The sequence below is a fragment of the Chlamydotis macqueenii genome, chromosome 19, assembly GCF_036417535.1.
Source record: "Chlamydotis macqueenii isolate bChlMac1 chromosome 19, bChlMac1.mat, whole genome shotgun sequence".
Classification (NCBI taxonomy): domain Eukaryota; kingdom Metazoa; phylum Chordata; class Aves; order Otidiformes; family Otididae; genus Chlamydotis; species Chlamydotis macqueenii.
In genome coordinates, this window is record NC_141574.1 from 9,735,777 (window position 1) to 9,749,279 (window position 13,503).

At 47.6% G+C, this 13,503-nt stretch overlaps 1 protein-coding gene across 1 annotated transcript; it reads right to left on the bottom strand.

Annotated features, from left to right (window-relative positions):
- Positions 1 to 220: 220 nt before the first annotated feature.
- On the bottom strand, positions 221 to 13,308 carry MKS1 (MKS transition zone complex subunit 1). The gene is made up of 18 exons (XM_086762944.1): positions 13,235 to 13,308; positions 13,039 to 13,151; positions 12,898 to 12,968; positions 12,449 to 12,604; positions 11,921 to 12,018; positions 11,593 to 11,721; positions 11,173 to 11,277; positions 10,639 to 10,747; positions 9,658 to 9,714; positions 8,854 to 8,896; positions 7,384 to 7,446; positions 6,522 to 6,592; positions 5,613 to 5,682; positions 4,416 to 4,523; positions 3,728 to 3,861; positions 2,921 to 3,003; positions 2,747 to 2,844; positions 221 to 2,273 (listed from the first exon to the last, which is right to left on the bottom strand). The coding sequence occupies exons 1-18, from the start codon at positions 13,306 to 13,308 to the stop codon at positions 2,167 to 2,169; spliced, it is 1,689 nt and encodes a 562-aa protein (XP_086619070.1). The 3' UTR covers positions 221 to 2,166.
- Between the last annotated feature and the right edge of the window lie 195 nt (positions 13,309 to 13,503).

Consider the following 13,503-nt stretch of genomic DNA (forward strand, 5'->3'; position numbering starts at 1 on the left):
CAAATTTTGCTCTCGAGTTTCTGTAAGATTTTACACTATTCAGAGTTTTAACTAGCACAATTAGTATCATTATGTAAACCTTATTGCATCTCTGTGTAACCTTAACACTCAATACACCAAATCCTGCCAAATAAATGTGCTGAGTAATGAGCACGATGAGAAACCTGATCTTCTAACCAGAAGAGTCCACTCTATACCAGAACCTGCCTTGGGCATAATCTCAATCAGAAAGGTGTTTTGTTACTTTATTGATAAAAAAGAATATTCTCTTAACTTTGCAACTCAATCCTGAAAAGGGCTTCAGAAACACACAATTCAGCTTTTAGCAATAAGCACAACAGAAACACCCAGGAGGAAATGAAGTATTGCTCAGATAGCACACGATAAACATACAGGGCCATGACGTGAATGATGATTAAAAACCAAGGCAGCGTGTGCTACGTACTCACTGAACGCTTTTCAGCCTGGCCACTGAGCGGGTCAGCCTCTGCGAAACGTGACTGTATCATTAAAGACCGTGATAGCGCACACACCTCAACGCTGCTACTCCAGAACTAGGCGAGTGCCTTCACAGCCATCATTTCAAAAGCCTAAGCGGAGACCTGACTCATGCACAAGATGCATCATTCAGCTCTAGGCCAAGGACACTGAGCTCTGCTTAGCAGGCCATGCTATCTAACACCTGCTGACAGCCGCTTTCATCACAAAGGAGAAGGAGCAGGCGAGGAAGGTGAACAAAATTCCTTTTATAACGGAAATTGCCAGACACATTCCAGCTGCCAGACAGATCAAGGAATTAGGACAAAAGTCAAGGAGGAGTAAACAGTGGAGTTTGGTTTTCCCAGTGAAGGCTGCAACAAGATCAAAATGGCAGTAAGGGAGTGAGAAAGACAACGGAGGACCAAGGAAGAGGAGCATGTTTTAACAATCTAACACATGGCTGCAACAACGGGTCTCACGTTCCCTGGGAAGGAGGGACATACAGAGCAAAAGAAGGAAGGCCAATTCCTGTTTCATATTCTGCCTGTGAATTCTAACTTTACAGACACATTCAGACCTGCACGATCTCCGCCTGAGATTTTTCTTCCCACCCTTTGTTGGGAGCAGAGGTGAAGAACACATGGAAATGTGACTCGTGCACAAATCAACACGGGGCTGTCAGTCTGAAGGCAGCCTTGCTCCTGTGAACTTGCAAAAGGAACAAAAACAGGAAAAAAAAAACCCAAAGTCTGCGGAAAGAACAGAAGAAACCAGGTATAAACTGGGTACACATGTGCTTCCCCAGGATGCAACGCAGTGCACTGCAATCAGAGGTGGAACAACGAACCATAGCTCAAACAAACGGCTTGAACAGTTCAAAGGTCGGCTGCTGTGCAAATGTTATAATCGGCTCTCGCTGTGTGCAAACCGTCCAGCCCCTGCCAAAGTTCTACTATGAACTAAGGGGAATGCATGTTTTCAGTTGTATTCTTGAAAAAAAGAATTCTCCTGCTTATCACTGCAGAGCCAGAAATGTTATGGGCATATACAAGGAAACACAGAATGTATTCTTTTTTCTCCAGTTCTCAATCTGTCAAACGCTTTGATTTCATACGTTACATGTGGCAGAGAGCTCTCCCTCTAGGAATGAATCACTCTTAAGGCACAGGCGGACAGATGGATTTTACTATTGACTGACCCATAGCTACAAACGCTGACGACTATCAGCTCTTCTCAAGAAGTTATCTACTCATTTCATTAAATCTCCAACAGCATTCATGCTTTGACCTTCAACATCATCCTCTTCTTTAAGAAGAAAACTAAATTTACCAAGTCAGGTAGACTTGAAATTTTTCTAAGCATTTACTATTCAATTCCTTAAAAGGTGTTAAAGGGTTCACAGGTTCCACGTCAGTATTTTAGTCTGCTCAGCAGAAATGCGAACAATTGGCTGTATTGTTAGGGCCTGGTAACAAAATGCCTTGAAAAAATGGGCCTCCTTCCACAGGTGCTTGTGGAAATGCAGACATTCTGGATGTGTTACAGACCCCTCCCACCACCCAGGGAAAATGACAAAGGGACAAAACCACAAAACTTCCAGGCACCAGCACTGCGCCTCTTGCTGAAGAAGGGGAGCTTGTGTCAGAGAAAAGATGCTGAGTGGTCCCAGGCAGCGGAGGTGGTCAATCATGGTTCCTGCGACTGGTGCACAGCGGAGGCAGCGGTGCTGATGAAGTCCTGAGGAAGGCTCTCACGTGCTTCCTGCATCCGGCGCCGTGCCCTCTGGAAAGCCTCTACAACACAGCAAGTGACAGCAAACCAGAATGCATCAGACAGCCCCAGGGAAGAGGGGGATGAGTCTGTCCAGTGAATATCATCTCTCCTGGAGCAGGAGTCTCACTTCCTGTTACTAAGTTCCACCAACAAAGCCCCTGTCCTTGCTGCTCTCTTCACTTATTTCTACTACCCTCTTTGCTTCATACATAATGGAATCAGAGACAGAGGCTGTGTACCAGCACCAAAAGCTATGCTCAGTGCCAGGCAAGACTGAGCAGCCAAGCCTAGGCTTTGTACTCACAGAGCTGTCATCCCTCCTGTCTGCTGAGAGCTGCTGCCTCCTAAAGTTTCCAGCTCAGACCAGAACACTTAACTTCTGCTAAGGACTCAGAGAGCTCACGGAGGAGAAATTATCCCCACAGTAATGGATTCTCCTGAAATATCCTGCTCACTCTGTAAAAAGCGGGCAAAAGTGAACCAAAAGCCCTACCCAAAACGCTGTAGACAGAGCTCTGCTGGCTGAAGCCTCCAAGCCGGTCCAACACACTCTGCATGCGCTGCCTCAGGGCACTTGTTTCCATAAAGGCTCTGCACGAAAGTACAGTAGGAGGTCAGGGCTGTCAAAACACAGCACACAAGCTCGTACTCACTTTGCTGCACTTACTTAGACTGCTGCAGGCAGTAAAGTCGGAACGTGACACTCCCTGTTGTCTTTGTGCGAAAACCAAAGCGGCTCAGACGCTCTCCCTGCAAAGACGGCACAAGTTAGAGCAACCACAGCCTGCAACCTGCTGCAGCAGGCTCACCCTAGCGAAAGCAAGTGTGTCGCACCAGGATCACACACTCCTGTGGGCACAGACTCTTTCCCTTCCCTGCTGCATACAGAAAGCAAGGTCAGAAAGGACAGGCAGTGCCAGGCTGTGCTGAGAGCAGGATCTAAACACCAGCAAGCTGATAGTGCAGTGCTGGTGGAAGGTTTCAACAACTGCATCAGGGCTTAATCCCACACAAAGGTGTACTAAGATCAATTTGCTCATTACACCAGTGAGCACTTCCACAGCTTTCTTAACAACGTGAAATTTCTGCATGCCTCACACCCATCAGTTTCTTGCCTTGGGAAACTGTTTCAGGCACAGTACAGCCTAGATTCCTTACAAAAACACAGGAAGAAGTCTATAGCTGGTAAAAAATGCTGACCTGACAGTTCATGCTGCAGAGACTGGACAATGCCAGGCAGCGGTAAGTCAAGACTTTGGTCCATGTTCACTCACTTCTCTTAGCTGCACAAACCTCAGAAGGCAGAGAGCTCTGCCTCAGTGTTTGCCCATTCCTCTGTCCATGATCAGAAGTCTCACAAAGGAGACATTTCTTTTATCCTTGTTCAAATCTGACCCAGGCTGTCCACAGACATCCAAAATTGAGAGCATACTACCATCTCCCAGCAAGAGCGATGCCGTGCAGCTGAGCCCACCTTGAAGGTTGATGGTATCCTGACGTAGGTTATGTCTTCCAGCTCAGGAGATCCACCAATGAAAAATCTCCTCAGCTCAGCGACTGTCCCTAGCTCCACAGGGCGCCAGGTAGGGATGGTGAGCATGTGGAGACCTGGCCCAGGACAATAGGACAGCTTAGCAGCTACGACCAACAGAGTCACAGAGAACAGCGTGGTAGATGGATACCTGCTGACCCAAACCACAGTAGGCTGGAAACAAAAACACTGCCTGGTATCTCTGTAACATTTTCCCAATGAGTCAGGCCCATACAGTCACACAGCCAGCGTTGAAAGTTCCCCCCTGCCCTCGAGAAGCATCTTACTACATGTGGGTGTGAGAATAGTTGTACCCTCAGATTCCATGTCGGACAGAGAAGGCTACTGCTACTGGAAAGACAGATGTGCAGCATCACCCCAGAGCTTTGTCGCACAAGATTCTGTGGCAGAGCCACCAAAGGAGCAAGGACAGTAACACATGATGCTTTTCAACAAGAAGGCAGAATGGTGCACGATGCATCAAATCCTTCTTTGCTGACCCACAGACAGCTAACTATCCCCTTCAGTTTGCAAAAGCAAAGTCTCCCCAGGACTGGCTGAACCCACTCCCTAGAGAACCACTCAACCTATTCTCCCAGACAATTAACATAATGCCCAAAGTAGGTTTTACCTGGAGATGCTGGCAGCACCAAAGAACCATATCCTTCAACGCGATACCTCTGCCAGAAATCCAGGGACAGGACCTCAAAGTAGAGAACAGGCCACTGAGGGAGACTATCTGCAAGGAAGGGCAGAAGATCACAGGTCTGCAAGGGAGACTATTACAGAGAAAAAAAAAAATGCTAAATGCCCAACTCCACTAGTAGGGAGTCCTTTCTATATTTCTTCTACAATGACAAGCCCAGATGCATGGGTGATTACTTTCCCCTGTTAAAGCTGAACCCTCAGACTTGAGGATGAAAACAGAATTATTGATGTTAAAAATGTGGGAAAATTCTTTGTTTTGAAAGCAAGTTCAAACTGATTCCTCAATGATCTTTGGGCAGACCAGACAACCTTTTGTGAATTATCTGATGCCAGACAGGGGAACCTTTTTATGTCTGACACACCATTGTTGGGGGATTATTAACTCGGATTCTCCTACAGGTCTCCAAGCATTTCTTTTTTCCATGGTGAAACAAACTCATCTTGTTTGAGGCTGAAAATTCATTAATGTTGGTTGAATACTCAAATCCAATGCATGCACTGGATTCAAGTGGCAAGGCATGCCACAAAGCTGTCCCTAGCAATTGCAATCCAAAGAGCAGCGGGGTTGGTGAGGAAGCAGCGGCAGTGTAGTGAAGCAGCAGGAACAGGCAGCAGAGAAGCCCAGCTTAAAATACAGCTGGAAGTTTCAGAGCGACATAAAATATACAAAGATTTATACAGGACACTGAGTGTGCCTACAAACATAAGACTCAGCACAGAGTTGTAGTTGCGTACAAGCAAGCTGCCCGTTTCCTCTGCTGCAGTCCCGTGGCCCTGTGCACCGGACATGGCAACACAGACCAGCACGCCAGGCATTTTGAGAGACAGGCTAAGATCCACGTAGTTTTGCAGCTGGATAAAGCTGACTATAACCTGGAAACAGGGCAACATCAATGAATCCATACAAATGCTAATGCACTGCTGGGCAGGGCAGATACAGTATCTGCCCAGAGGTTGTGTGGTGACAGGGTGAACATTTGCTGAATGAGCAACATTTCCCTTTGTTCAACTCTGTCCTTTCTTCTTGGCAAGGGGCCAACAGCATGCCAGACATGATGATGCCTACCCTCCGATCAAAGATTTCAGAGTTTCACATTTCAGAGCAACAAGGAAACCACACCTTCTGACTCGTCTCCTTGGGTGAAAAACATCTCCAAAGTGAAGAGGTAGCAGAAGTATGCCACGTTATCCTAGAAAAGGAACAGGACAGAGATCAGATTCCTGGACAAGACAATTCATCACTAGCATTGCAGGGGGCACAGAAAGCAGGGAGAAGAGAACTAATGGTGGAAAAGAGGGAATGATGCCCAAACGAGATCAATCACACCACACTAACACCTGACTGCATGATGGACCTGCATACACTCCCAAGTGCCATGTTGATGGAAGAGACTGTTAAAAATAACATAAAAGGGGAAAGAATAACACGCCTCAAATGACAGTTTGGCCAGTTGTGTAACTACTACATCAACAGAATCTTTACCGGAGCCAAGTACATACCTCAAACAATGGTATTACTGAAATGTTGTATGACAATTATTTTTGTATTATGCAAACTAGCTCACATATAAGACATTAAAAAGTTGATAAAATTCAGATTTTATAAGAGGAGCTGGAAACAGCAATGGAACCAACGTCCCAAACAAGAGGAGGGGTTCACTTTGAGAAATCAATTTAGAGAGTGTGTGCCTTCCTGCCCCAGGCAAGCCAGAACGATGCTTCGTTAACTCTGAGCACTTGAGAACACAAAAATCAAAGCTCCAAGGCAATCAATCAGCCAGAAGGAAGAAAAAAGTGAGGTTCCAGAAACTGCTTTGAAGCAATTTTATTTGGTCTACTTTTATTTGGACACAGTGGCATCTTGAAAACAGGCAAGTATAACTAGAATGAGGAGAATCCTGAACATGCTTTGCCCTTGAACAGAGCTCTCAATTCAGGACTTTGATGAATAAATCTGTAGCTTGTTGCCCATGTTCCACTTCAGAGAATGCCTGTTCAAACTGCTCTGCAGGTCTGAAAGTGTCCTTACCCAGCCCACTGTCTTGGTGGCACAGGTCTGTGTCACTCCTGATAGCTGCTGGAACGCAGGGCTCGACCACTCTAGAAGAGGAGAACATGAGCATAGTGGCAAACACTTTGGGTGAGAGGGAGGACTCATAAACTTGAGCAGCTCAAAGGAGAATGTCAGTCCCAGATAACTGGGATAACAGATACCATCACCCACACTGAATTTCCCTACGTACGTCCCACCCCCTCTTATTCCAGGCAATGGCTGCTCCCCAGAACACCCTGAACTGTCGAGGAAAAGCACCAACTCCATCTTAAGAGAAAAACAGAACCTTATCTAAATGTACTGAGTAGCAGAAGTGGTGCCTCCTCAGACAAACATCAGAGAATAACCAGAGAGCGGAGCCATGGCTATAGCTTTGGGGAACTAAACGCGCAGCAGGATGTGCATGTTAGTGTTGGGAACCTTTTTTATCAGTCAAAATGTGACATACTAGTGTCAGCACAAAACACGAGAACATGACGTTGAGCACTGAAATCAGACAAGGTCACTGCTGAGATGGAGAAGACAGGAAGGCTAGTCTCTGCAGTACAAGGAATGAACTTTGGGGAGACTGCTGGACACCATCACCACTGGTTGAGAAGCCAATGGACCTCTCTGTCCCAGCCTGATTTGGAAGAGATAAGAGGAGAAGATGCTGCTTTCTCACAGACATGAGTTTAGTTCAAACAACTGCGTTCTGTAATTTTAGTTCTGAAAACCTCTGACTAGATCCCAGCCCTTAAATTAACTTTTACTGACTTTCAGCAGAGCTGATCTGAGGGATGAGCCAAAGCTTCGTTCCTTACACTGCAGTGGTATGGCCGGAAACGTGAACACTTACGGTTAGGGAGCTCCACAAAGAAATGAACATAGAGGTTGTCATACTCGTAGCCTTGAGCTGAAACTGAACAGAAGAGAGAATGACCTTCAGTTGCTCACTTCCACACAAACTCCTCCTATACTCACCGTAGACTCTTGGGAGAGCCAGCACCAATAACCTCAGGGGCAACCAGTTACTGCTGGAAGCTGGGAAAAGCCAGGGTCTTCAAAGTAATGGAATATGACCCTCACAGAAGATCCCTTTTTTGGACTAGCCCTGTCCCCATATCACTAACCAGATTAGGAAGGTCACACTTTAATTGCTTTTTTTTCTCTAATCTCTATTAACTTCCCATCCGCTCTCCTTTTTTCAGATATGTATGTCTTCCTAGCACAGCTGCACTATTTGTAACTTCCAGTCTGTAAATGCCACTTAAGGAGTTAGTCTGAAAAATCAGGGCAGGAGAAGGAGGAAGTAAAGGATTCTAGGGAGAGGATCACCTACTCTGGACCAGCCTGTGTGTCCAGTCCTTGGACCCTTCATAGCCTCAGCCATCCCGGCCGACCCAGATTTGCCCCTATAGTTACTGTTTATAATAAGGACTTGATATCCATGAATGAAATTTTTATTAATTTACATGAATGAGTTTTTATGACATTTTCCATTAGGCAAGGACAATGAATACTTTGTCAAACAGAATCTGGCTTGAGCAAGCGAAGTTACTTTGTATAAACAATGCATACCCTGCTAACAACTATACCCTTGAAGAGAAACTGAGAGATTGATAAAAAAAGAAACATCTTGCCCCAGAAGGTGCCGAAAGTTTGACGACTGTCAAAGGAGCATGAAGTAAGGATCTGCATGGGAAAGGGAGAACCAAGACAAGCAAAGAGTAACACGGCAGACGTGGCCCTGACAGAGCAGGATGTGCTGTAAATGTGCCGTAACAAAGAAACACCAAGACAGGCTCAAGGAGAGCACACCTGCTGGAGAAGCCCAAACAGATAAAGAGGGACTCAGAGCATGAAAACATTTGTTACACTAAGCGCATGTGCATCCTTGCAGGTGCATAACATTGGTAAAGGTTGTGAATGGTCAACACAATTCCTCTAATAAGTGTCCTCAAAGTGAACTCTCTCATTATAATATGAAACCCACTCCTCGAGTGCTAAAATTGCCCCCTCCTTAGATAAAGACCCCTACTCACCACACATGCGTAGTACATTTAAGAAGTACTGTATCTTTAAATTAACGTAGGAAAAGAACTAACCAATAGTAATTAAGTAGCTGTGACTGAAAGGTGGAACTGTTATTATGAATTGTATAAATATGTAATGCAACTGTAACCAGGTGTGCTACCTTTGTGGAATTACCACCTAGCACTCATCTCTGCGCAGAAATTAAATTAAAAAAAAATACCTCTGCTCTGTGTGTAAGATTGGCGTACTGCACACTGGGTAAACGAACCTAGATTTGGGACAAGAGACTCACCTATTTCTCCATTCACAAAAAGCCGCAGTGTACCAGGAAGAGTCTGTAATGACAAGGAGATAAACAACATAAAAGGCTCAACAACGACTGGTGGAACCTCCTACAATCTCCTCCTGACAGGGTATTTCACAGACGTTTACGTATGAATGTTTCACTTTGCTGGCCAGGTAGGAATCATGACCTCACATCCTCCTTTCCAGAAGTGAACAGTCCCTCTGGAGTGAGGCTCCCTAGAAAGACCAAATTCCTAGACTGCAGGACTTCACTACTCTGTAAATCAGGTCTCTTACAGACTTCAAGATGGATATAAAATGTAGTGAGAAGTCACTCGCAGAAATCATAGTCCTGTTTCTGTCATACTTTGTCAAACAAGATCTGAGCAAAAAGGGTTGCAGTCTGGATAAGTCAGTGAGAAGGGAAACTGCATGAGTTTGGGGGTGGGAGGGGTTGTTTACTTTAACAAGGTGGCACATAGATGTGTTTGATATTCAAGAAGTTAACAGCAATCACTCTCCCAAAAGATATAAACACTCCTTTCTTCTTCAAGTATTGCAGTCAAAGGCCTTCAGACAATGCACACAGTCTCACAGAGACTGTAGCGTTCAGCATGCTCTGCTGCTGGTCTAACAAATTCAGGATGGATCTCTGCAGGCCCCAAATCCATTGCAACTTCTCATTTTTGACCCCATTTTCTGTTGGAGGCCACAAGGTAAAAGCTGCCAACAAACCACCAGAATGAAACAGTCTCTGGAGCCTGTGGTACGAACGGCAGCCAGGGTAACCAGGGCAGCAGCTGGTACTTACCATTTCAAATTCTGAGCCTACGAGACCACTCAGGTACTCCTTGTGCCGACCGTACAGCTGAAAACACAGAACAAGTGGTTCAGAAACAGTGTCTTTTTTATTTTATATGTTTTTACTTATTGCAAAAAATTGTGATGGACATAACTTAAAACCAACTTCAATTGTTGACAGGCTTACAATACAGGGTTTTTTAGTCACAGCAGATACAGAGACTATAAGAATCTAACAGAACAAAGATGCTAACTGCTAACACAGCATGGAACTCCAGCTCAGAGAAGACCTTGTCAAAAGCCATTCTAAGGGAAAAAGATGCTCTGAAGAATCAGATCTTAAATGTTAAGTGTTAAAAACACAGGCATCAACTATTATTCCAATGAAATCAACAGATGGGGAATCAGTGTCATGAAATCACGATTTCCTTATAGACCACAAAAACAATAAGGAAACATACAAATGAAAAACTAAAACATTAAGCACCTTTACAAACTGCCACAGCCAAAAAGGCAATTCAGAAAGATCAAGACATAAAATGAGATCCAAATATCCTGGGACATTACGGGTAACAATCATTCAATAAGTATACAAGCAGTGAGAGGAAGATCGAGGAAAGGGTTTGCCCACTGCTCCTCAGGAAAGGAAAACCATTGGCAGGTGACACTAGAAAGGTGCAAATTTCTGTGGTTTCTTGCATCACATCTCACTACATAGACCACTGCAGTCTATGTAGTGAGCATGTATGCATGTATGTTGCAGCCAACACAACCAATACTGGACAAGGCCTCTAGCTAGAGTAAGGAATGAAGCAGTCAGGGACTATTTGTTGGAGTTCTCAGATTGCTGGGCATGATGAGACTCAGTGCCAGGGACATTCATTTTGTCAACTGTAGGTGTCTACAGCACTAACAATCTGCATGAGAATGTGAGCTCCCTCTGTCAAATCAGGACAACGAGTCAATATGAGCAGTGGAGGCCGGTCCTTACGTCTCTGAACACACGCTGCTCACGTTCCTCCTCCTCTGGCTGTACTTGGACAGATGCATTCTCAATGGTGTATTTCCACAGCTCTCGCTTCTCTCCATCCAGCTCAATCCTGCAGAGCCCCAAAACACATGTGCAAAACTCCCCCATTACGCAGAGCAGCGACAGCATCAGCTGTGCCACCCTGGCACAGCCATCCCCTCTCCACCAGGCTTGTGCAGCAGCTCGAGGGCACTAAGGACCCTCTGCTCCCTCCCAAGCACCTAACAGCATCAAGGACTCAAAAAGGGAGACTCGCTTCTGTCCAGCGTATGCACAACCTGTATCCCTAGGGACTGGCACCAAAGCCCCACACAACACACATGCAGTGACACCAAGCACAAGTACGTAACAATCTTGTCATAGAAATCTCTGGAATAAAACTAAAAAATATCCCTCAATTTAAGTGCTGATTCACTGCCTGAAGGGTGACCAGGAGACAGGCATTTCACCCCTCTGTATCAGTCCCACAAGAGGTACCAGCCCTGTCCCACTCACCGGTAGGCGCCTTTGGTGCCAGTAAAGTCAGGCTTCACTGTGATCACTCCATTGCCGTCCACCTTGATTGCGCAAAGAACATGTTCATATTCCCTGTGACCAAGCCTAGTGGAAGACATCAAGAAGCACAGTCTAGTTAGACACTTCCTTGCTCTGGAACAGCAGAGCTGGTAAAGGCACATGGGGATACAGAAGGGAACAAACACACCCATACTTTCCCACATTACTTTAAGAAGCCTTTTGGAGGGATACACTCAGTTACCTCCCAACTCAGGAAACAGGCAGGAAGAAATAGCAGCCTGAGTTACTAAGCTCTTGGAGTTCTCTCCCCTTAACTAATGAAAGAAAGAGGAGATTTGAGTAAGGAGGGAAGACGAGTTTCCTTCTGGGAAATTAAGATCACTGCAGGATTTTACTTACCTCCCATAAGGTCCCAAGTCCCCCATGATGAACATGGTCTGGACAGGAGTGTTAATCACATGATTGTTCTTTATAAATTCTTCTGAGGGTTCCCAGGTGATGATTTTTGACTTCAGAGAACTTGCTTCTCTGTCAACAACAGAAGAGCACAAGTCACAGCTCACCTCAGCAACCCAGCACAGGCACAACCTCACACAATGAGGAGTCAAACTGCCAGACTCCAACTGTGACACAGCTCAAGCCACCAGCTTCCATGGACCAAGCTGCTCCACAGCTGGGGCACCAGGAAATCTGCATTATCAAGCTCCAACTCCCAGTTTGCACTCACATTGGCCTACGGTCTTGTCTTCTCCTCCTCACGTTGGCCATCCTCTCTGCCAGATACGATGGCACCTCATGATCTGAGTCAGTTACCTTCTGGCAATGCTGGAAGAGAGAAACAGAGGGGAACTAGCTTAATTATAACAGAACATCCTTCCCAAAACAGCTCCACTTTTGGCAGAGAGAACAGGTATGTGCACACACACATGCAAGGACAAACTGCTAAGAGTTTAATTAATTCACTGTTCTTCTGGCAAAGTACTGCTATACTCCCCCCAGCAAGTTACCTACAAAGCAATGCTACAAAACCAAGTCCCTCCACGCTGTCCCTGACCACTGTTCTGAAACAGGGAAGTCTCAGCCCAGGTCTGGGGCACCAGGCAAAGCTGCTTTGCAGCAGCAGTGTGTTCTCCTGCATACAGGATATCTGACTTGCTTCTGCGCAGCCAAGAACTGACACACATTCCCTCTGCAGCAGGCCTGGTGGTTTTGACAGACACTGCTGTATAGCTTACGTGTAACTCAGAGCTGGTACCTCCTCTAGGTTGGTGAATCGGTCATGATCGGTGTAGGTGAAGATGCGACAGTTCTTCCGACCTCCAGCCTTCTCCAGTTTCAGGATCTCCTCATGGTACTGCCGATCCAGGGGAGTCTGGCAGGCTGACTCATTTTGGTACAGATCCACCTCAAACTGAGAGCACCACGGGTAAAACGCAAAGGCAGCTTTTCACTGGCACAGTCAGAGCCACAAACCCTTTTCAGCTGAGATTTCCAAAACCACCACAGACAGTCCCCTTTGGGGACCTTAGCAAACAACCTGAGCTCCAGAGCAGCCCTGGCACTGCTCCAGTGTACAGTGACCGACAGCATCCGCTGATGCCTACCTGGAGGGGCTCGGGCACAACCACTCACCCCTAAACAGGAGACACAACAGAAGAAACCCCCCCGGGCCCCGGCCCAGCGCCCCCTCCGCCGCTCTCCCACCTGGCTGAAGAGCTTCTCCTGCCACCCCACCTCGGCCTCTTCCTCCTCTTTCTCCGGCGGCCGCCAGGCACCTGCGGGAGAGGGCCCGGTCACCTCCGCCGGCGCTGCCCCCGCCCACCTCCCCCCAGGGGCCCCACGCACCGGTCGCGACGCGGTCGGTAAGGCCCAGGAGCTCGGAGCTGCCCGGGCCAGCGAGCAGCGGCGGGGCCTGCGGCAGGAGGGGCCCGGCCGACGTGACTCGCTGGATGCGGACCCTGCGGGGAGGGGGGGGGGAGGGAGGGAGCGTCATGGCGGGCTGCAGGCCGGGGCGGGCCGGGGGCCGGGGCCGGGCGCTCACCGGAGGCGCAGGTTGCGCACAGGGTCGCGGGAGCGGTAGACGGAGCCGCCCGCGCTGCACAGCGGCTCCGCCATGGCCCGCGCGGCCGCCTCACCATGGACACGGGCGGCGCGGGGGGCACAGCGTCCCCATGCGGCCGGAGGACGCCCGCGCTCCCCTCCCCGCCGCGGGGGAGCCCGCTCCCCCCAACATCGGGCGCCCGCGGCGCCGCCGCCCGGCTTCGGGTGGCCCCTTCCCCTCCGGTCCCCATCGGGTCCCCCAGCCTCCAC